The following is a 25,982-nucleotide window of genomic DNA, read 5'->3' as shown; positions in this document are numbered from 1 at the left end:
TAATGATTACTGAGAAATTGTTGTTTTTGGCATTGATTTTATTGAGTAGCATCAGACTGTAACTGTATTTCTTAATTCCCACCAGTTCTTTCTAGATCTGAAAGGGCTTCTGCATCCAAAGCTATGTATTCCTCATAGAAATTGTTCTTACATATTGTGGGATAAAACAATAGATAGCAAAATGTTTTAATTAATACATGAAATAATTTTTGTTGTAAACTGAGTAGAAAATATTTTGTTTATTTCTGTTCAATTCTGTTCAATCAATACAATATAAATATTTGGATTTGGTGTTATCAGTATACATTTTTAAACATTGTCTGTTTATGTGGACAGAGAGATGAATTCTTCAAATTCCTGTTCTCTTTGTTGTTCAGAATTCAAAATTGTTACTAATAATTTGAAAATGTATCCAATGTCAAAATATCAACAATAGTACTCAAAATAGAGACTATTTCTTGTTCACACAGAATGCCAACACACACATTTGAACATGTTCAGTCATCTCTGTCTACCGAGTCAACCTAAATGCATCTTTGCAAATCTACTCTGCATATCCTTATTTGCTCAGGAGATTTGTTCTGGCCACAGCAACAGTTAAAGGTGAATAAAGCTGTGAATCTGTGTGAGAGAGGAGTGACTCAGACTCAGCAAATCTTATCTGGCTTAGCATTAAAGTCTTTATCATAGCTCAAATCTCCAGGGCTCTGTGATCTCCTCACTACAGCCCTGGGAGGGCTCTATAAAATCTAATCCACAAGGTTATGACTCCATTCGTCACATGCAAAGTCAAGGTGTTCAACACATGCAGATCCTGATAAATAAAAGAGATCATTAGCTATACAGCTCACATGGAAAAATATCCCAATGGACTAATCTCAAACATGTCAAACGTACACGTTCCATTTTTAACTTGTTAAAATGACCTATGGTTCTTGTTAGAATTGCCTGTTAGTCCAGTATGACCCCATATATTGTGTAGTTGTTTTTTAGGAATGGGGACATAGAGGTGTTTTAGTAGGACATGAATTTGTTTACCCAAATTTATTTCATAAATTAGCATGTTTGATTTCACCTAGCCAACTCAGTGTTGTGTCATAGTATTGTCATTAATATGATTGGGGCTGATTATGGGAATATGTGCTACACATGTAACTGATTTGTGGATTAAAAAAAGCATCACACGATCAACCTCCAATAAAAAATGTGACAATTAGATATTGAATAAGAGACCTTTCATTCATTCATTTCTGTAAACAATTTATAAACATAAATTACACACGATTTAGTTTTCAGCCTCAGAAAACATTTATTCAACAGCCAGTTACTCAGCAGCCTCAGTGACTAAAAATTCAATTCTTCTGTTTTGGTATCTTCTATGTCCACCCTTAGCCTTTTTTTCTATGTTACATGCTTTTCTAGAAGACCTGCTTTCCACTCCTCCAGAGTTCACTCTTGCATTTTCTTCCTCTAACAAGCCAAGTAAACACAAACACATTTAGTGAGCTTAATATCTGTGCTCAGGTGTTTTCAGTAACAGCTGAACCACATCTGGTCACACCCTGATGTTGAGTTGTCTTCTAAAAGAGGATGATATGGACAAAAACACCGGTTGAGATTGATTTTCCCCTGTCTCTGGTTATGTGACGGTGATATTTTTGTTGTCACACTGGGTCTTGCACAGTTGGATTCTCAGTTTCTCTATTTCCTATTATTCTAATTATAATTATATTATAATTATATAATATTAGAATTATAATCTTTAAAGGCAGGTTTGGAAATCGTATTTTCTTTAGCCTTTTTCCTAGTGGTTAAATCACCAGCAGGATTGAAATTGCAATATTTTCCTGGTTCAAAGCCCTCCTAAGGGAGCCCTGGTGTGTGCATGTTTATGCTGCACTGAGGGAAATAAATAAAAGTTGAATCAGAGCTTCCTCTGTGCTAGCATATTTCTTATTCTGAATAAGCTTAAGAGCTTGGAAGCCCCTCAGGTCACTGAGAAAAAGGGTTAATATCCCAGGAAATATACATTGACTGGAAATAAAATAATGAAGAGTGGTCTATGATTTTTGCACAAACATTTTCTATGTAGTGTCTCTAAAACTTGACAAAATGAGTTTGCCTACCTATTAGCCATTAATTAATCGTAAAAGAAAAACATGGCCTCTAGGAGTTAGCCACACCGTCTTAAATCAGTCACTCAATCAATCAGTCATTACCCACCCTCAGGTAGCTTTTGAATGAGAAGTGAAGACCCTCTAATGACTTTAATGACTGATTAAACTCTCTTGCCTGATTATTCACTGATCACATCACTGTCATTGCAATCTGACTGAATGGGCCCAGATCCCAACTACAAAGTCCTGGGCCAGAGCAGATGATCTGGTTTAACTTTACCAAGTGACACTGGAATCAAACACCAGGACATCCAAAAAAATATTCTTCTCATAAAAATATAATAAAAAAAAATGTGAGTTCTATAGTATAGTATAAGCCCATTCTATTTAATCCAACAAAGGTCTATTCAAATGATCCTTGAAAGAAAACGTGTTTTTCAGCTTGTAGTGGAACCATTTTTTGTATGTGATATGAGCAGGTGTAAAATATTTTAAGAGTTAAAATTACATCACATTATGTCAAGATGATCTGACAAAATTTAACCTAAAGTGCTGTATTAACATTTGTTAAACTTTTTAATATATGTTATTATTCTGATAATTAATATTTGAAGTAATATATTGCAGATAATTGCAGAACACTTTCTCATTCAATCAGAAGAACAATTTTAACATTTTTGGAAGTGCTGTATAATGCTTAACCACTGGGGAACCTTTATTTTTGAGAGTGTACCCGAAATAGTGTCTCCTTTGAGACCAGCTTCAGAGTGACCACAAGACACAATAACAGGTTTTAACTTTGACATGCTTGAGAAGTAAAAGTGACACATAAAGCTGGATGTTTACAGAGACATGCACTTTGAATGGGATTATGGCTGTCAGGGAAAGGGAGAGGATCTTCTGTCCTTCCCTGATTGTCTCGTGCATCTGATATAAGGCTGCCGTGTCATGTCTGTGTCCTGTAATCAGTCACCCATGCCGCCCGGGGCTAAAAGTCAAAGGACTGCTCCGAACTGATGTAACTCCACTGCCTATTTCCCCCTTTGAAACTTCAAACTCCAAGTTTGTGAACAAAGTCCTGTCTATCTTCACAATAGAGATCTCCGACCACTGACCAAACTCCATTTGTAACCACTGCCTATTTGTACCTTCTCTGGAATGAGTCCTTTCCATTTCACCGCCTGACCAAATGGGACACGGCAGGGGCCCAAGGACCGAAGGCTGAAACCACTCGGCCTACATGGATTAACTCCTCCTGGGAATACTTGAGCAACTATGTTTGGAATATACTCTTGTCCATTTTGTTGTTGACTACTATGGCGCATTTTGGGATGCTTGTGGGAAATGACAAGTGGTCATTTGTTTGCTGCAGCACGGCAGCATTTGTGAGGACAGTAAAAAAAACTGGACTGACTGGGGGGGAGATGGCACAGGTACGTAAGTATAGTGACATGGCGAAGACCTTGTCAACAGATTGCTATCTGCAAACCACACAGCTTGTGCAAGCTCCAGTTGAGCCGCCTGTGGGGGTAAAACACTTTACTCTTTGGGAAATGCAAAAAATTGGAAGACTTTGTGTCTGTGTTCACCAAGTTAGCTTCAGCTTGGCTTTCTCTATGAGATTTACAGAAATGCAACATTAAAGAGATATATTTTTTCAAATCTTTATGTATAACCTGGAGACTGATAAGCATGGTCTATGCCCCTCCTCTCTTTGATACCTAGTTCTGAACGCTACTTCTGAGAGGTCTTCTGAAGTCAAATCAATGAATTTTTGGGAAGAAAAGACAGCAGGAAACCTTAAGCATTTGTGTAGGAATAGTTGTCATAGATAAGCCAGAAGAAACAGACCTCTGTCTAATCCCGTTTCTTCACTTGATTAGGTTTTCTGAGTTGATTAGCAATGTCTGAATTCCCTGTTAAGGCAAAGAAAAGCCTTTCAGGTGGCTGATTCCTATGGATGTTTTTTTCTGTTTTTCTATACAGTCAAATGATTGCAATCCAACTGACAATCTTATATGTCACCTGATTTTACGCAACTATCATGTGACAGATATGAAAATGCAGAATATAAGCAACACAAGACAGAGTTTTAAGAGTTATTCTTAAAAAAGATTTTCGTGTAATTAATTGATTTACATGTGAAAATACATATCCTGATGTCTGAGATATTGTGTCACAGTTTTAAGATGAAAATACATAGATTTAAAAATAATAATTACATTTAAATTCATATGAAAAGAAATCTATATGCAGAGTGTTGTAAGGCAAGGTAGTCCCAAAGGAAAATGTAAGTTTTTAGAATGATCACTGTTTTACCATTATTACCGTTCCAAATATAAACCTCAGAAGACTTATGTATGTTCACTGGCAATAAAACGACAGCATGCAGATATTGCTGTCTGGTCCCTGGTTCCAGTCACCACCACTGAAAAAGAAATCTGTACATCCCCCTACAATAAGCCATTTGGCAATCACTCTCATTTATACTGAATTGTGCCAACGTCTTGAAAAGTTGTTAGAATACCCCTTAAGTTCTTGGGGCATTGCCATAGAGGATCAAAGAAGAGCAAGGTTTTTTTTCCCTAAAGACCTCTCGAAGATATTGTTCTTTAAATATGAGTGTAATGCAAGTGTAAAAAACATCAGATTTTACTTGAAAGAATTTCCACGTAATTTTAAGTTCCTATACATAACTAACTATTAATCCAAGTCAGGAACCATTTATTTAAGCAGGGGGGATATGGGACCTATATTAACAGTATAATGAAAATAATCCTTGCAGTCTCTAACAAGGGGTGACACATTAGTATGAGTGAATGTGTGATTATGTGTCGCCCTGCGATATACTGGTGTGTTCCTGCCTTGCGCCCAGTGATTCCAGGTAGGCTCTGGACTCACCATGACCCTGAACTGGCTAAGCGGTTACAGACAATGAATTAATTAATGAATCTCTAACAAGGGGAAACACGGTAGTTTGAGTAAATGTATGGGTGTGTGTCGCCCTGCGATAGACAGGCACCCCCTCCAGGGTGTGCTCCTGCCTTGCGCCCAGTGATTCCATGTAGTATCAGAACCCACTCGACTCTGAACTGGATAAGCGATTACAATTAATTAATAAATGATTCTCTAACAAGCCAGTACCCAATTTTATCTTACACTTATATAATTCCATATACAGACTTTCTAAAACATAAGCTTAAATTACCATGTGCTAAAAATATCCTAAGAAAATTGTAACATTCTGACATTTTTGATAATGTGTGTGTCTTGTCTGAAGCATGCACAGGATTTATATCAGTCGTCTTCTATACGACCCAAAGCTTTGAAACCAATGACCAAATGTGACGTACTCTGTAAAATGGGGAATAGGGTTGAAGTTGACTGAAAGTATATTTGTGGTTATAAAATAATGTTGGTTTGTTCATTTAAATGAACATTTGCTGTACATTACTTCAACTGATGTATTTATTTTAGTTAAATAAATATTTAATTTAGTTTTCAAATGGTGAATTTTGCTATGCTTTGGCTTATTGTGCCAAGCATATGTAGTTCCACATTTGGTTCCCTACACTCTCAGAAAAACTGTCACTGTTTAAAAAACTTTAAATTGATTTAAGTTGATTTCATACATCGTATTGTATCACCAGGACTTATATACTGTTATTTTACACTTACACTGTTTGTATCTTTAGTGACTATAATGTACTTCTTCCATATTTTTTTTCCTGAAAGTATACAAAATCTTTGTTGAAGATATATTTGAAAGATAAAAGAAGTTTTAATATTAAGGTTCTGACAGAAAAATTTAGCAAAGCCGATTCCCAAAGGAGATCTCAAGATGGAGCCAGGTTCTTCCATAACCATTAACTGGGACAGTTATCTGTGAAGTCCTCACCCATCTCGCTATTTGGAATCTGGGTAATCATAAACCTCTAGGGCCTAATATTGCACAGTCCCCATAAAGTATTTCTGTTTAAAACTCAACATCATTGGGCAATAAAAGCATTTGCAGGAAGGGGGAAAAAAAGGTCAAATGGCATTGTCAGGATCACCCTTCCCATGCTCAGTGTCTGCTGATTTCAGCACAGATTGGTTTTTAGTATCAGAACCATGATAAAGATTTTTCAATGTCAAGTTCTCCTTAGTCCATTCATTGGCTCATGAGTGATCAGAAAGCTGAACATTTGTTTTGCAATATTTTTTGTGACTCCTTGTTGGCATTTCACTAGCAGTGAAATGTAAAAATAAAATCAATATGCTCTACTTTTTTTCATGAACTTCTAAAAGCCCAATAAGCTGTCTGTACATCAAATAAGTAAACAATTGCATCAATAAACATCTAGCGCAATGCTCTTCGTAAATCAATCACTCTCTCTGATAAGGTTCTTTCAATCATTAACGGTTGTTTTGCTGAGAGTTCTGGCCTGACTGTTGGCCCAATCCACTTTGCTGGCTCAGGGAAACTGAGCAGACACTTATCACTTGCCTCAGTCATCAATGAGATGATAACCTTTCCATCAGAAAAATACACGCAAACTCAGGAAAACACATTCAACTTTAGCCCAGCTTGCTGTGTGTAATGTTTTGTTTTTATGTCATGAATTATGGAACAATGACTGTCATCTATTTTGTCAAGTGTCGAGATCCATTTACAACGCTAGGCTAGGTTATGCTAACTGATCCCGGTTCAAGATCTTAAATAACACTACAATACATTTCAAAGGACAATTTTTAATGTAATGATGTTAAGATTTAGGGCAACTCTGAAGGTTGTAAGCAACTAAGGCATGCCTTTACAATGAATGGCGAGGTTAGTCCAAACGTCTCTTAATTAGCCAAAATATTCTGACTTGGCCAAAAGCTTGACAATTTAGCCAAAATGCTAACTAAAACATTTGGCAGAAATGTCCATTCCCAAATGTTTTGCTCTTACTTAACGAAAAGTCAAATGTTCATCTTTAGCCAGGTTTCATCATAGGAAGAACAAATGAGTTATGTGTGCTGAGTTAAACTTCACCTCAGCTCCACCATTTATTTAGTGAACTTGTTCCAGTCATTGATGTAACACAGTTGTCAAAAATTAAACATCCAAGCCCAGTATTGATCTTACTTTTATATGTTTTCATTGTGCTACTTTACAATAGATCTAACTGTGTGCTGCAGAGGTTTTTATTTCAAACAAGAATATAGATCATTCTTTGCAAATTAAAATGGAATCTACATACATGTATTGGTAATGTAAGACAGGTGACAGTGTCTGCTCTCTGCAGTTTGTGTATAGCAGCTCCATCATGTGGACAAAATGAGTCTTTGCTTGTCATCTGAAGTCTTAAGGTTTGTAAGAATATATGATAATTATTATTATTAGTATATTATTAATGTATGTTATACAACATTACAGTCATAAGTATAAGTGATGGAATATTAACTCATGCATGTCCAAAAACTTAATTCATAATAATGGATAATGGCACAGAATTTGTCCTAATAAAAATCCAAATGAATGGAATTGTTTACACTTTTCTATATCAAAAGAACATCTTTTATGTAAATTTCACACACATATTCCCAATTAAATATGGAGTTTCAATTTTCTTGAAAAATGGAAGCAATTAATGCATTAAGTGTAGTACTCAATAACTGGATAAAATACTGTTATTAGTTTCCAAAAAATGTAACGAGTAAATAATCAGACTTAGCATCAGTGAAACAATTAACTTGCTTCTTGTAAAAACAAGATTCCGGACTGGTTGTCTAAACTACATATATCTAAACTTTATTAATGTTACCACCAACCTATCACTAACCCTGGAGCTTATCATTAAGTGCCCACCTCCATATTTAAATTGTACAGCCCAGGGATTCCCTACATTTAACCCATCTTTATTATTGACTCTGGAGCACATCAATATGTGGGTCCAGTATTTAGGCCTTGGACAGAACTTGCTGGACTGCCCATATAGGCCCAACATGGATTTGTTAGCTGGAATGTGACCAGAAAACTGAATATATATGATCAAATTATAAAAGCTTATTATGCTTGAATGTATTTGAAACCTTTCTATTAACCCTTAATAGTACTGAACTGAAGGAAACCAAAATACATCAAATATGGACATTATTGGGTTAACCATCAACATTTATGGGAACATTTTCCTAATAAACCAGCACTTACAGGAAACGTGAAGTCTGTTAAATGGTTGTAAAAGGTGCTGAAACTTATTAAGAGAAATTTATTTTTGTGTATTTCTAAATTAAATATAGGCTAAGAATAAGTTGTTATGGATTTTGTATTTCCCTTCTCTCCACCTGTTATGAAGCTCTTTCATTGAGCATTGGGCTTTCTGGTAATAAATCTCTGAAGCACTTCTCTATTTCCGGTTGTTTTGGTTTAATAATGCACAAATTTATATCAAACAGGTTGCTCATGTCGACTACAATTTATAAATTAAATGCTGTAGAATAAAGTTTGATATAAATGTGTACATCTCTTTTAATGTTTCAGCACCTTTGATAACCATTTAACAGACTTTCTCACAAAAAGGCCTTTCAGATCTGTGCTAAACTGAGACTTAGTGCACTTCACATTTCCTGTAAGTGCAAATTTCTACATATAAAATGCTAGACTAGGTTAGGTCCAAAATCATAAAAAACTTACCAAACATTTCATATTGGCTCTAATCAGCTTATTCAACTTACATTTTTAGATCTGCAAGCAGTATCCAAAGTATAGAGTTCAGATAGCAGTGATAGAATGTGGCTAAATCTAAATGTTCTTAATTAACCAAAATATTCTGACTTAGCCAAGCCAGAACAGGGTAAATCTTTAGTCTAAGATGCTCATTCTAAGGTACATATGAAAAATAATACCCAGAAAGGTTCTTGTAGCGTCATGACGTGCTCCCAAGAGATATATACGAACATGAAACCTTTATAACTTTGGAGGACCTAGAAAATCTGTTAAAAAGGCTTTCCCACAGTAGGAACTTTCAGATGAATATTAAACTTCTTTCCTCAGAGCTGAGCCTCAGTTATGACCACTGCATGCCACAGTAATCAGAAAAAATGTCTGTGATCAGTCAGTAAACAAATATCGTGTACTTAGCAAGAATGTTCTAACTCAGCTTAAACCTTCAGATTAAGCAAAATAATTTCCTTCTAATCCAAACTTTTTTTTAGATGAAATCTTTCTAAACTGCCCTAATTTATTAATTAAATTGTCAACATTTACAGTAATACTGTACCAAAGGCAAAGTAGCCAAAATAACACTGAACCAAAATGTTTGTTTGACTCAATCATTAAAACCCCACCACAATATTCACTCACACACACACACACACACACACACACACACAAAAATATACTTACTTATTTTATGTTTTATTAAAAAAAATTCTCATAATCAGCCAAATGTTCACATAAATAGCTAAATTGTTGATTTTGTCAGAATTAGCCGTAATATTCACAATATCTTTAGCTAAAATGCTTAAACTAAGCCATCTTTTAGACTAATTCTCCATACATTCAAGGATAACTTCACCTAGCACATAAAGCACCTAGGTTTCATACCAAACTAAGCCTTCCCTTTAGTATACCTAGTTCTTTCAGAGTAACTGTTTGAATGACCTATTCACAACAACTTTGTCATAGCTTACTGTAAATGTGTGTGAGCTCCAGCAGGTCAGTACCTGGAGTGGTGTTGAAATGACCAGTGCCATGTTCTCCGTACATCCTGCTGTAGCCTGACCTCCAACAGCAGCTTCAGGCTCTATGGCCTTCTCCACAGAGTCAGCTGCCCATTCAGGACTTAGGGTGCAGGTGGGTGAGAATGTGTGAAAACTGCTGCCTCCCTACAGCACACACACACACACACACTCACCACCACCGAGCCTAATCCCTTAATGCCTGTCACAATGAGATTTGATTGGAGCCTTGAGTTCACAGCCTAATAGTGTCAACTGTACACGGCATATAATTCTCTCACACACATCCTCAGAGTTCAGGTACCAGACCAGCCCATGGTAAACATACACAGGATTTATTAGGTACAATTATCTTGTGCCTGCACTCAGTGGCCATTTTATAAGAAACATCTACCATATATGCACTCTTTGAACAATATCTCGTATCTCCAAAACAACAGGAGGAGGAATAATCATTCCTAAATGTACATTGAGGTTAATGAAAATAACAATATAGCCAAAACCATTTTAGAGTATGTCTATTGGTACATTAATCATGATGCAACATTATACAATCCCTTGTGGAAAAAGTGTACTCAAAGTGTACTGTTTTGGAACCACTAATTAGTACTAAATCATAACTTATATGTAATTAAAATGATATTAAATTTCACTTAATATACACTAGTCATATGCTACTTCTACAAATCTGTATGTACACTTTAGTTTTATTTATATGCTTAGCGTTGTAAGTAAAATTCTTATTATTTCCAAGTATTATAATTTGTAATACTATATACTGGTTTATGTTGTGGTACTGCATCTTTTTTATTTTACAAGGATTGATTGTTTATTTATGTTAGTAACTTTTTATATATATATATATATATATATATATATATATTTCATTAATCATTTAAACTCATTTTAATGTGTTTTATAGTTCAGGCAGGCAGCTCAGAGAAATGCCTTTCAGTTGTATTAGAAAAGTGACAAAAATAACATGACTTGTATACTCAATATATATAATGTAACTCAATATAATTTAAATAACATATTAGCAGTGATTTAGTACAAATTGGTGGTTCCAAAATAACATAAATTAGGTATATATATTTTTTTGACAAGGGATTTTAAAAACAGCTAAAATTTTAAGGTTAAGTAAATTAACAACAAAAATGATGATCAGCCAGTACTGCTTTAGCATTTGTCTTTATACATAAATTCTACTGAATGGAGATATATATATATTTTAAAAAAAGATAGTAACTTTAACTGACGTTTGATGATCTGATCTCACACATCAATCAAAATGTCTTCTGAGGAGCTCCTCGCATATGATTTATTTTGTTTTAATGATTTATTTCCAGTCGAGTCAGTGATGCTGTGTAGATGGGGGCATTGTCATTTTGGAAGAGGCCACTTTCATCAGGTTAGAAATATTTTTAGAAGGTAAAGGTAATCAGTTAGAATAACTTTGCATTGATTTGCAGGGACCTGTAAGAAAGTAGGCCAAGCTCATGCAAGTAAAATGTAACAATGAATATTTCAGAATAAAAGTCATGGGATTTTAAAAGCTGAAACAGCTTATTAAAAATATGTAGGTAAAATCAAACAATATGATAAACTTATTTTCTACAGATGACTTTGCCCAACCCCACAAGCCTATGGTGTGACTGCACATGCTCACAATACACAGTCTAGCACTACAGGATATTTACATATCTTAACTGAATACTTAACATTGACATCATTCATTCTGTTATCTTTAAGTTACCAGTTCAGCAGAGCAGCCAGGCTTTGAGTCAGCAGTTACTTTTCTGTAGAACATAATACTGAGTAAACACAATGAAATGATGTGGTATGTGTTAATATATCGAGCTTTATATAGTCTTACTTCAGTGTGGACTAAAAAGGGCTCAAATAAGGGTTAATTATTTATATTTATAAACATTAAACTCTTGCAATGTTTAAACAGAGTTACTCAGAACTCAGAACCTATTTTGATGCCATTAAAAAAATTACATGCAAGTCTCCCAGAATAATGGGAAATTAATAATATTAATATAATAATAATGCCAGCCTCATCAACTCATAGGAGTGGATTTTGAGCTGTAGGCAAGGTATGGAGGGTTGGGTGGAGAGTGGCAGGGACTAATTTAATATTCATAGATCCTTGTACTTGAATGAGGGTGAAATCTAGAGTTATATCTAAAACATTTAAGGCATAACTCAAATATGTGAATAGAGATGAGATTTTAGTGGGTTAACGGGGTTTAATCAAGAGGGATTTTAAAGGAGGGCACGAATAAAGTATAGAATAACTGAAATATTTAATACAATCTACATTGTATGATGCATCTTTTGCAGTTTAATACAAATAAATACCTGCACATATTTTACATTGTCTACTGTATTCCAGGGTAATACATTACAATCTATATGTTTTCATACTACAGGTTTCTACAAAAGCAAATAAATAAAGAGGGATTTAGCCCCTACTCAAGGCAAAAAGTTGGTGTGCAGCCTCTAAAACACATGGGGGCGCCAGACAAAAAGTCAGTGCTAGAGCTTCAAAGAGAAAACATAAAATATAGCCTACAAGTACTGTAGGCATTATTTGGGATAAAATAGCTTATAAAGAAAACTGTTTATATTCATTCAAATTCTGTAATTACTATTCAAGTTCATGGTCATGGTGGGTCCAGAGCCTACCTGGAATCACTGGGCGCAAGGCAGGAACACATTCTGGAAGGGGTGCCTGTCCATCACAGAGCAACACACACTCACACATTCACTTGCACACTCACACCTTTGGGTAAAATTGTCTACAGGTGTGAGTGTATGAGTTATTGGATGAGTGTGTGATGTCCTGTGATGGACTGTTGGCCTGTCCAGGGGGTGTCCCACTTGCCCCCCATGATTCTGGGGAAGATCTGGACCCACAACAATCCAGATATGGTTATAGAACATGAGTAAATGAAATAATAATAAGGTACTCAATTAGAATATTGAAAGGTCCTAATTCATCCGGATTGGATTGAAGTTGGGATGCTGTGCAGGCCAGATGATGTCTTTACAGACCTTGCTTTGTGTACTGATGGGCAGTCATCTTGGAACAGGGAGGGGCCATGTCCCCACAAAGTTGGGAACATGAAATTCTACAAAATTTCTTGGTATGCTAAAGCATTAAGGGTTGCCCAACCTCTGAAAAAATACCCCACACTATAATCCCCAATACACCAAACTTTCACTTGGCACAATGCAGTCAGACAAGTACCGTTCTCCTGGCAACCACCAAAACCAGAGTCGTCTATCAGATTGCCAGATGGAGAAGTGTGATTCGCCACTCCAGAGAACACATCTCCATTGCTCTAGAGTCCAGTGTGCTTTACACCACCGCATACGACTCTTTGTTTTGCATTTAGTGCTGTAAGGCTTAGATGCAGCTGCTCAGCCACAGAAACCCATTCCATGAAGCTCTCTACACACTGTTCTTGAGCTAATTTGAAGGCTATGTAAGTTGGTGACCTTTGCGCACTATGTGCCTCAACATCCATTTACCCTGCTCTGTCATTTTACGTGGCCTACCATTTCATGGCTGAGTTGTTGTCATTCACAGTCACTTCCACACTGTTATAATACCACTGACATGTGACTGTGGAATATTTAGCAGCGAGGAAATGTCACAACTGAACTTGTTGCACTTTTTTTTGAACACCTGTTGAACACCTGAATTCAATGATTTGGGTGGGTGAGTGAATAATTTTGTGCCTATGGTTACAATGTTCCATGCCAAATGTACCTTTGGGATAAGTTGGAGTGGCTTTTATGATTCAGTAACTGACCTCATTAATGTTTTAATGTAATCATATCCTCATAGAAATGTTCCATCTAGTGTAACTGCTTCTCAGAAGAGCAGAAGCTCTTACTGCAGCAAATTCCTTATTAATGGCCTTCATTCCAACAAAAATATATGAATAGGAGTCAACAAATCTTTCAGTAATGTGTTAAACTATCTGAACAGTACGTAGCTGGACCAGAGATGTTTGTGGAAAAGGAACTTCATCTAATTTTCTTTATCAAGACATCTGAATCAAGATGTTTCGGTCATTATCGAATTGAGACATCCGTTTTTTGTTTGTTTGTTTGTATTTTTATTTTTATTTATTTTTTTGTTATTTGGGGGACTCTTCATCAGAAACAAATGTTTCTCATGACTAAAAAAAGTCATAATGTATAATCCACAACCCACATTCAGGAAAAGCCTTGTAAATATATTTGTCCCTTCCTTACTACAAGAAAAGAAGTAGGTGTTATGGCGTGTTAACAGTACTTTACTGTAATATTTGGGTTATCTATTTTGTCACAGGCTATATGCAGGCCAATGTTAAGTAAAAAATACAGTAAGATATAAAAAATATAAAAATTAAAATGAAATATAAAACATATAATATTGAACACAGTACATGTATTAAAAAAAACCTTTTGAAATTCCTAACTAGTACTCACAATTAGTCTGTGCTACATCTCTGTAATCTAACTGTACATGTAATTATACATGGAATTCATCTTATACCAATATTTATTCACGCAAACTTTTTTTTTTTCATTTTATTACCTTTTAAAAATATAGTGTGTATATTCATGTTGTTATAAGACACAATGTGTTGAGATTAAATAATACTATAGATAAATTTTATTCATTTCTGAGTTTCTAAATTTTTCTGGGTTGTCTGCTGCCCTTCCTTCGTCTGTGAATTCCACACATCTCCCAAAATATTCCACTCACTTATGCCAACCAACAAAATATATCGAAACTGCCACAGTGTGGAAGGAATACCTGTCCTGTTTCTCTTTCCTAGACATCAACACTGACCGTTGCCTTATTTTATCCACTTGGTGTGCAGTCTAAACTATTTGTATTGTAGCTGCATTTCCTGAATAGACAACAAAGCAGTTTGTTTTTATTAACAGAATAACAGAAGCATCTGCCAAATGCCATAAATGTAAATGCTGTAGATTCATTGCTAGTTTCTTAAGTCCTTGTCACCAATAGGCCTTCCATAGAAGTCATTCTCAGGGCAAACACAGCTTTACGCTTCAGAGCTGTTCGATTGCTTTTGTTGTGTTTACTTTCGCTCTGCGATCCTGCTAAATTTGCAGGGCAGCTATTTGTCCAGGTTGTAACGGCTGGGCAATTAGCTGCTCCTTGCTGCAAGCTTGGTAGACCTGCAATGTGGTTGTTTTTGCAGGCTGTTTAACCATGTTATTTAATGTATTTGGCTTTGTCCTACCATCAGTTTTTCAGAATCACTGTTGAGATGTAAACAAAGTAATTTAGTCCTTTGATGTGCAAGAGCTCATTGTTGAGAAATATACAGAAACTTTACCGCGAAGCTGAATGGAATGAAGGGTCACAATATTTACAACTTAATGTTTACAACTGAGGTTTTAAAAGCTTCAGATGACAGGTTCTTATTACCAACACTGTGAACAATTTTGACACAGTTTCTTAGAGTAGTGGATGTCACCAACCAACCACTCTTAATAACTTTGTTAACATCTGAACCATTGAATTCTGTTGTAACTTTACAAACTTTGTGTCAACTTTGTGTGCTACTGTGTTTTCTATCATTGTAAATAGGAAACATGATGCTACCTTTATTGTTGGATGTGCTACATGGTGAATATGCTGAAAGATTTCAGACCTTGCTAAATAATTTTCCTTCCTAATAAAGGCAAAAGAAAATCATGTTTTAAAAGCAGTAGGTTAAAAACTACTTCTTTGCCTCTGCATTAAAGGATGAGAGGTATTTGCATGCCCTTCTTTCATGCTAAACAAAGAACATGTAGAAATAAAAATAGAATAATGTAGAGCTAGAAGAAACTTTGCTGGTAATTTTGACACAGTCGTGGTTGAGCAAAGAAGAGTTAATCACTTTTAAGACACTGCATGCTGAATGACAAAGAAATCACATTATAAGGAATGTGCACACCCTCAGGCCTACGTGTTGTGCTGTAACTTGTTGTGTATATCCTGTTTTATGCTGTCATTCTCAGAGCTGGTTAAATGTTCACAAGGAACTGGCCCGGCAGTGATTTCAAGCGTTCTTTGTTTGTGAAAGAAGCATACAGTACAGTGCCTTGACTCAATGGATCTAGGTCAGAAAGAGGTTTAAACGCTGCGGTTGGCAAGGGCATTGGGTCAAAACATAAATGTTACAGTTATATTTCACCTACTAACTATGGACATATAAATACTTTCATTAGACGTAAAATTTTTAGGTATGCATATCTTTAAACTCACAGGTGACATTGAGTCAGTAGCTTTAGACTGAATTCATAAGGTCATTAACTTCTCATAAAGAAGAATGTAGTTGAAAGAAGGAAAGGTCTCTTACTAAACCAGGCGTCATGGTGTGTACAGAGCAAATGAAGCCATTAAGCTACACAGGATGTGTATATATAATGTAATATAATATAATTTATTTGAATAAAAATGGGGCGGCACGGTGGCGCAGCAGGTAGTGTCGCAGTCACACAGCTCCAGGGGCCTGGAGGTTGTGGGTTCGATTCCAGCTCCGGGTGACTGTCTGTGAGGAGTTGGTGTGTTCTCCCCGTGTCCGCGTGGGTTTCCTCCGGGTGCTCCGGTTTCCTCCCACAGTCCAAAAACACACGTTGCAGGTGGATTGGCGACTCGAAAGTGTCCATAGGTGTGAGTGTGTGTGTGAGTGAATGTGTGTGTGTCTGTGTTGCCCTGTGAAGGACTGGCGTCCCCTCCAGGGTGTATTCCCGCCTTGCGCCCGATGATTCCAGGTAGGCTCTGGACCCCCCGCGACCCTAAATTGGATAAGCGGTTACAGATAATGGATGGATGGATGGATGAATAAAAATGAAATTGAATTAAAATTGCCATAAAATGATGTCTCAATGATTTCTGTGTGATACCTTTATAGGAGGTAGTTGTTAGAGGCATTTAAAGGTGTACTAGGCAATTTTATTTCATGTTACAACTTATAAAAAAACTTGGAAATATGAAGACCATAATTAATAATTATTTTAGCAATGTTTATGAGCAGAAATCATACTCTGTGCCTGTATGAAAAACCTCACTCTGGCTTGGACTGCCAATGGAGGTCACCTTAATTGATGCACTAGAGTGCATTGGTTGGACTGGGGAGGTGCAACCTCTGGAGACTAGGTAGGTAAGCTACAATAACAGACAGGCACTCTGGTTTCTTCTGATTTCGTGTTCCTACCACCATCACTGTGAAACAAAACTGACAGGGTAAATGTCTGTAATATAAATTGGCAGACATTTTCAAAATTTGTAGAATTTCCACTGTAAGTCACATGACCACAGCTCAGATGCCACTCTTGCTCTGTGGGCCAAGACATATTGGTTATATAATTTATTTTTGCCAATAATATTTTTTGCCATATAATTTATTTTTGCAAAAAATGTATGTGCCCACCAAGCCAGAACTGATTACCATCTGTGGCCACAGTACAGGTGAGATAATAAAGTTTTGACAGCCATAAATCTAATAACCGTTCCAGTATACGGTCATTATGTCCCAAGTACAAGTGCAAGAGATCAGTTTGAGAGGTCAGTGTTAGACCTATTCCTCAAAGGTGTACAACACGTTGTGTACTTTACATTATTATTCTTCATAGCTGTCTTTGGAATTGTTTCAGTTCCTCATGCAAAAGAGGAAGTTTCGTCCAGTGGAGTCAGGCATCATTTACCTGCTGGCCCTGTTTACCAGACATCATGGGTTTGCCACACCTCCAAAACAACAGCCTGAACCAAAAGTTCTGGCAAACATCAACTGGAGCTTCCATTCCATTTCCCAAAACAGACCAAGGATCAATGTGTCAACATGTCTGCCAAGCACTGAGCATCTGAAAGCAGCAGGTAAACATCTGGACCCTTTCACAAAAGCGGCAGCCAACTTTCCCAAGCTGTGAGCAGGAAGACAGAATGAGGGTGTGCACTCACCATACGGAAGCTCCATACTGTCGCTGACCTGAGTGTTCACGTTGACCATGCCGTTCCAAAAGTTCTTCACAACTAATTGGAGGTGTCTCTTATCCTGTACATGAGAAAGTTTGGAGATAAAGATGAGAAAGTTTTTCAGAAGCAGACCGGCTGCATTTCTCTGTGGAAGGTGCTCCTGTCGCTGGGTAAGGCCGGTACTGCTGTTATCTTATTGATTTTCCTAATCTGGGCAAATGTGGGTGGGGGAGGTTAAACAGTAACCAAGCTCATATATATAGAGAGAGACCAGTCTATATGACGGCTGTAGCTATAGCAACAGGATGACAGAAACTCAAATAGACATTTACTTATAATTTTACCCTATTTTTCCAAATATGTATCTGAAGAAGTCTGAGAACAGATGTGTAGGAAAAGGGAAAGACTGCCTCTGTTTAGCAGGTGAAAAAACAAGTGTAGAGCTGGAGAAAAGGAGTGGAGCAAGTACATCCACAGGAACAATTGTTCTCTAACACTTGCTGTCAGGTAGAAGAACATTGCCATTAATGTGACAGACTGTATGTACCATATGGCTCATGGTGAATGGGTAAACATGTTTCCTATTGAGCTTTCAATGGTTTCATGGGTAAATGTGCATAGGAATATTATTTCTGGGTAGGAATGTAAAATTCACATAATCTTTGATACATTTAATGTGATTTGATGAGACTTTTAAAATTAATATTTTTATTTCAATAAATATCAAAATATATTTTAGAACTATTGAACACAACATATATTGATCTGGCTCAGAAAAAATGTGCAAATTTTAAAATCAAGTTCATATATAATATTTAATATATCAGAATAATCTATTATTTGTTACCTGTTATTTAAACTAGTATTTAAACAGTACTTTTCTGCCTTTGATACATTCTGGAAAGATAATGGTTACAATCTTAAAACATCACAAACTGTCAGATCAGTATTTTTTTTTCTCTGTGGTACCCAGGTTGAATTTTGGTAAATTCAGGGAAAATAAATTCACCCATTGGTCAGAATTTCAGGAAATGAATTGAAGGCCTAAATTGACAGATTAAACAGATTGAAACACACTTTAGCATATAATCTTAGTGCTGTTTTCACATTATGTTTGGGCAGGTAAATTGTTGAGTTTTACTTGTCCCAGGTCTATTTTCCAGGCTTAAATGGGGCTCAGAGGATGTTTTTCTCCTTATTCCAGGGCTAGGGCTTATTAGCTCTAGGGTAATATCCACCAATAAACCTGGCTTTTCTGCTGGAGTAAGTAACACTGAAGCTATAGCTAGACTTGATAATATAATAAAAAGAAAGTGGGAGGGTGGCTATGTAACTAGCAGAGCTAACATAACAGAATATAGCAAAACAGATTATTTTGAGTTAGGGGTGGTTGATATGGCCCTAAAATAATATCACATTATTTCAGGGTATGGCGATATATTCTTGGCAATATTTTTCAATAATTTCAACACACTATTGAAACAAATAAATGTTATACTATTATTAATTATATTAAATAACTTATTTACTATATAAATAGAAATAAATTGTTATATTTATTAAAACATTTTATCTTACTACAAGTTCAGCTGTTTCATTCAGAAGTAAAAAAAATCTGTAAACATTTGCTTATTTTATAAACAACAGTAACTAACTTACAATGTTCTGATTTTGTATAAAATAAAAGTAATATGTAATGTAATGTATATTGTAGCATCTAAATCTAACACACAACCAAAGGGCAGAACATTTAGTGTGTCCATATAAAAAACAAACTTTCATACAATTTCTCAAAATATTTTTAAAGCTTTACAGTAAATAACAAACATATACAGAATAGTTCCTCTGCTGAGACATTGTTAACAGGTCAGAATATCACGATTATCACAATATTTTTTTAACCGTTTAAAAAATTATGATGATATTATGGCAAACTATACGATATAGTGGAGCCCTATTATGAGACAATCATGCATCAAGCTGAAATATAATATATTTGTGTACACTTCCCAAAAAATTGGTGGGGACAAAATGAACCATTTCAGAATCACATAGGACAATCTTTACAGCGTCCTACGAGAAAATTACACGTATGACCCTAGTCAGTCTAAAGTGTACAGCGTAAAATGCATTTGTTGTTAACAGTCAAACCATTGTCCTGTTTATATTTGCACCAATATAATTAGCTTAGTGCTAATCTTAGAAACCCCATAGACGAGCTATCAAAAATTAGCCTTTTTATTGTCATGCTTAGTCATCTAATTGTCATGCTTAGTCATGCCACCATGTTGTATCTTTTCTTAATGTTGTTCTATGTTCCTGTTCATATTCCTTGTTCCATGTTCCTGTTGCAATACTGCGTAAATTCAATAAAAGTTATCTTATAAGAACAAAATTAATCTGTGTCACGTGTAGTGCCTGTGTTATTTTAGCAATACATTCATTCTTTATTTGTCTGTAACCGCTTATACATTTCTGGGTCACAGTGGGTCCACAGACTCTGGATTCACTGGGCACAAAGCAGGAATACACCCTGGAGGAGTGCCAGTCCTTCACAGGGCAACACACACTCACACATGCACTCACATCTATGGCCATTTTTGAGGAGTGTGTTTTTTGACTAAAGGAAATCAACGGGGGAGGACACACTGAACACACAATCATCTGGAGTGGGGCATGAACCCACAACCCAAGGACCCTGGAGATGTGTGACAGCAACAGTAACTGTGTAGCAATATAGAGCATTATATAGAGCAATATAGAGCATTTGTCAACTGATATTGTTGACAAATATCCTAATAATTAACTTTATAGAATAAAATCCAACTTAAAGAATGAACTTAGTGCTGAAGTTGTGGAAAATGATACAGGAGTTTTCAGCAGTTGTTCCCATGGCTATAAAATGAAGGACTCAGCTAAAGGTATAGAATTACACAACAGTGCTGTGGTTTTTCACTTTTTTGTGTCCTCATGGGAAATTATCTCTTCACGAAGCTCCACTTCACGAATGTTTTCTCACACACTGTCAGTGCGCGGGTGATTGATAGCAGGCTTATATTAAATGTTCTTCCCCTATTGACTAGCATTTGTTAACAACTCTGTAACATAGCCTAAGCCTATAATCATTGTTACCACATGCAATTCAGAATGAAAACAGGACAGAAAAATACATTTGTGAAGGGGAATTCTATATTTCAAAATGTTAGTCATTAAAATGTAAGCACTTATAAAGGGTGATTTGATGTGAAACGCACATTCTAGAGAACTACACTAGAAATGTTCACAGTGGTGGTGATTGGAACCAGATGTCCTGATCATCCTTAACTCATGAAGAACATAGTAACACCCTGTTCATTAGTAGTTATCATGTGTATCACTTTATAATACTGTTCCTAATCATCATTAACTCCCAGTGAAAAACACAGCAACACCCTGATCATTAGTAATGAGTGATCATGTGTATCATTTTATTATATTGTTCTTGATCATCTTGAATCGAACATTGTTTTGATGATTATTCAGGGTCAGACTCATGTGAACCAAGCTCAAGAGAACTGGATGAAAATTCACGGACAAGTTGATTAAAGTAGGTTTTGCAAATTATGTATATTAGCTGAAAATCTGAGTGGTCAGAACTAAATGATCCAAATTGAAAATTTGTTTATCTTAAGCCAAGGAATCAGGGGAAAAAAGATTTTGTCTCTAGGCTTCTTGGTGTAGGAGATACAGACGTCAGCGCGTTTCACTTTGCTATACCGACACCAATAGGCCAAGGAGTGTCATTTCACACCTGCTGTACCTTGCTGCCAAGTGTGGTGTTTCTGGGCCGTACAGTTTTGCTCAGCCATGAATGATAGGAATGCACATACAAAAACGTGTCTTGCTATGTGGATATTTACCTAACATGGACATATATGGTATCAGCTGAATCCTAAGGGCCTGAACTTTCATAATTATCAAAAAAATGTTGAACTTTAATTACTATATGGCTTACAGGACCCTCCCAATAACATAGATCCAGCATGAACACAAAAACCACAAATATAAGCAGTTATTGTACAATTGTAGCGCCAACCTTTTGGTGGATTGTAGTCATATTGTCCCAGTAAAGATATTTTTACATTTCTTTCATGTAAAAATATCATGAAATTTCATTTCTTTACATTTATTTCATTTTACATTTTTACAGTTGTAATGGGTATAAATTGCTTTATCTGTGGCTTATTTTTACTGTTAATCTCAGAGAAATACAGTCTTTCTTGTGTCCAAAATGTTAGGTTTTTAATCAGATAGTGATGATATATTACAAATATTTCATTAAATGTAATTAATATTACATTTATTTTTTTGGAGTAGTGTGTTCTTGAAATGAATAAAAGTATTTTTCTGTGTTTTGTGATACTGCCAAAAATATTATTTCCAAAATACCCTGAAATATTGATATTATTTTAGGGTCATGTTGCCAACCCCTAATGACCAACATATCAGTACATATATGTGCCTAAATCTATTTGATGACTTGAAACAGTGGTGATGAGTTAAAACAGTTTATGTTTGAAATGCAGTATATTCAGGAAAAATTAACCATAATTACTTTCAAGTCAAAAAGTTTTATTGTAAACATGTGAAGTAATAAAGGATTCTGTTATATATTAAAAGCTTTAAATGCAATTGTTTAAAAATGTGTAAATAACTGAATCAATGAACAAATAAATAGAGAAAGACACTACGGTGTCAACAGTTATATAGCAAAAAGGGAACAAAGTAAAATGTTTAATATTAATAACAATTAAGAGAATAAGAAAACAATAGTTAATATCTGAGATGAACTAAAATGTTTTAAGTAGGCTGAATTTAGTCAGTCAAGATTTTGAAACTTGAGAATCTTAAAACAGCTGTGAGGTTTTCTAAAAGTTTTTTTTTTAGAAATAATGAAAACGTAAACAAGAGTTATATGCATAATTATAACAACAATAATAATGCTAATAAAACAGTGGAGAATATGTTCAACATAGGTAAAAACTGTTTGTGCTTGTAACAGGTTGACCGCAGGCAGCAGTAGCAGGAAGTTCACTCATGACAGACTTCAAGAAACTGCCTCCAGCGCAGCATTTATTTTTTTTTAATTATTATTATTTTTTATTTTGTTTTAGAGATGCAAATATTTATGGTGCATAAAGTAAGTAAACACAATAGGGATTGTGTTTAATCTGGAATAAAAGGAAAGTTGCCAAAATAGGCCTGTTAGAGGAACCAAGCCATATCACTGGACTTGGCCAATTAACCAGCATGTCTGGGCCTCCTCTTTATCAAGCCTACCCCCTCCTCTAGACTTAACCAACTCACTTTTTCAATATACAGATTAACCTGAAAGACTTCACCCAAATTGTACAAATACTGACACATATTAAACACTATGCCTAAACAAATGAATAACTTAGCAAAACACATGGCAAAAACACTCAAGACAACACTATAAGACCCCCCCTGCCCCAGCTCGAAGAATGGTAGGTCCCTCTCCAAAGGCGGGAAACTCCCCTATGACTGGGCTGAATGGTTCAGTTGCCTCTTTTTGAGAGAGTCACAAGGCTGCTACAAGTAAGAGAAATGCTAAGAGAAAGTAACAGATAAGATGTTTTTGCTAGCAAATCTGTTCTCTACATTCCCCATGTATACCCCTAAGATCCATAACAGTGCTATTAATCAAAACAAACATTGTTGCAGCATGACGCTGTTGTTTTTGTAGGGCTATAACACTAACCCTATTTAGACTGGATAAAATTTATATTTTAAATGTTTATAATTTATATTTATATTTCCAGAACGTGTCATGTTTATATGCATTTTTACTGTTAACTATTACAGGGAAACATGGAAAAAATACTGAAGATGTTATATATTATAGACATTCCCTTTATAAATGTATCCAATCTAAATACAGTGGGTACGGAAAGTACCAATTTAAAGACCAATTTAAATTTTTTCACTCTGTTTCATTGCAGCCATTTGCTAAAATCAAAAAAATGTAATTTTATTTCTCATTAATGTACACTCTCCACCCCATCTTGACAGAAAAAAAACAAATGTAGAAATTTTTTACAAATTTATTAAAAAAGAAAAACTGAAATTTCACAAGATCATAAGTATTCAGACCCTTTGCTGTGACAATCACATTAATCCACATGCTGTCCATTTTTTCTGATCCTCCTTGAGATAGTCATACTCCCTCACTGGAGTCCAGCTGTGTTTAATTAAACTGATTGGACTTGATTAGGAAAGGCACACACCTGTCTATCTAAGACCTCACAGCTCATGTCAGAGCACATGAGAATCATGAGGTCGAAGGAACTGTCCAAGGAGCTCAGAGACAGAATTGTGGCAAGGCACAGATCTGGCCAAGGTTACAAAATAATTTCTACAGCACTCAAGGTTCCTAAGAGCACAGTGGCCTCCATAATCCTGAAATGGAAGAAGTTTGGGACGATTCACTTTGATTGACCATTGAAATCTGCACATCCCACAAAGACAGCTGTATCTTCCCTGTTGTATCTCCAGTGCAGCAGTTCAACACTTCACACTGTCTCTCTCTGATGTTTACTGTAGTGGATGAAGTATCAACACTGCAACCTGCAGCTTCCAGTGTGCTCAACTACAAGAAAATGTATAAAGTGTTCAGGTGCATTTGGACTTGGTTACACACAAATCATTTATTTAAAAGTTGTAGCTTTTAGATTATTAGTTTAATCAATGATTGTCATGCTAACTATGAAATATAGTTGTTTGAATTTGTGTGAACCTTTTAGAATCTTTAATATTTCTGACTAAATTTGACATAACTTCATTAGATTGTTCACACAAGTTCCAAACATATATAAAGAGAACAAAAGTAAAGAAATGGGACAAAATTGACTCATTCATTTATTTAAAAACTAAATCATCCAATGTTATGTGCATTTGGCAAAAGTATGTGAATGTTTGTTTTTAGTATCTGGTGTTAAATTCTCAAGCAGCAATAAATACAGCTTCAACTTTTTGTGTTGTTGGGTTTTCTGCTATGAATTGAGGTCCATTCAGAGCATTTATATTGGATTATCCATTAGAACATAGGGCCCACCATGCTTCCTACTTGCAGCCACAAAATCCCTGTTGAATCCTACACCTCAACACTAAGGTTGCTGTGCACGTTTATGATCCGATCAGCAACCAGCTACCTTAACAACTACGAATAGTCACTGAGCCCAGCTCATGAGTTCCCAAACAACCTACTGTATCACTAGATACAAAGGTCAAATTCATGCAGAATTATATTTTAAAATATACTTGGTTACTTTATTACTCTTTGGTGTTATTTGATACTTATTTGTTTTGCCAGTCTTTGCTTTCATTTTTTTTCTCCCCCCCCAATAAAATCTTTTTGTTTCTGAAATCTTTTTGCTTCTGCTTCTTTTTTTGCTTTTGAGTTTTGGAACACTTTTCAATTGGTGGGAGGGTCTTGGAAGAAGGCATTCAACTTAAATCTTTATTGGTCACTGACTCTGGACTGACAAGTGCTCTAAAACCTCCTTAAGGACCTAGCTATGCTGACCCCACCAGCTTTTCAGTGTTTCCAAACATGGCTCAATGAGCTTTTTCCACAGGGATTAAAGTTTCCTCGCTTTGATGGATTTCAGTCACTGCCGTTACCTCCTCAGCTGCGGCATGGACCTTTGGAAACTAATTCAAATAATTTAATTGTAGCCTTTTACATGACCATTCTCATGATTGAGATATATATATATGGATTGAGAGAAACCATTTCAGAGCACATGTCAGTCCAGAATCAGTGACCAATGGAGATACTAGGTTATCACTATGACCCTCCCACCCATGAAAAGATTTCCAAAGTCAGGAGCAAAAGAAACTGTCAAATAACTGCAAATAGTAATAAAATAGCTAAGTATCTTTAGACTTTTGATATATATGTTTTATATTCACAGCATATTTCTGCTCTTGATTTTAAGAAATTTGTTTGCAGATTTTTTTTAAGAACTTTGATACAAAATTCACTCCATATTATTGTTTGCTTTCATTGTGAAAGCTTCAGTCTATTCACTGCAAAGATGGATAGACAACGGTCCTGCTTTGCTTTGCACTTTATAGCTTTATAAGTCATATTGATC

General features: G+C 35.7%; 1 protein-coding gene across 2 annotated transcripts in view; it reads right to left on the bottom strand.

Moving 5' to 3' along the window:
* The window catches only part of hnf4a (hepatocyte nuclear factor 4, alpha), a 40,522-nt gene that overhangs the window by 12,796 nt on the left and 1,744 nt on the right, over positions 1–25,982 (bottom strand). The window contains exon 2 of one of the 2 annotated variants that reach the window (XM_066671161.1): positions 17,809–17,902. The exons of the other annotated variant lie outside the window; for it this stretch is intronic. Within the exon in view, the coding sequence (XP_066527258.1) occupies positions 17,809–17,857 (49 nt within the window). The 5' untranslated portion in view covers positions 17,858–17,902. The remainder of the gene's footprint in view (positions 1–17,808; positions 17,903–25,982) is intronic. 2 annotated transcript variants of the gene reach the window in all.

This window comes from Hoplias malabaricus, chromosome 5 (assembly GCF_029633855.1).
Source record: "Hoplias malabaricus isolate fHopMal1 chromosome 5, fHopMal1.hap1, whole genome shotgun sequence".
NCBI classification, from domain to species: domain Eukaryota; kingdom Metazoa; phylum Chordata; class Actinopteri; order Characiformes; family Erythrinidae; genus Hoplias; species Hoplias malabaricus.
Note: the sequence above shows the minus strand (reverse complement) of the source record. Positions and strands in the feature narration are given on the sequence as shown.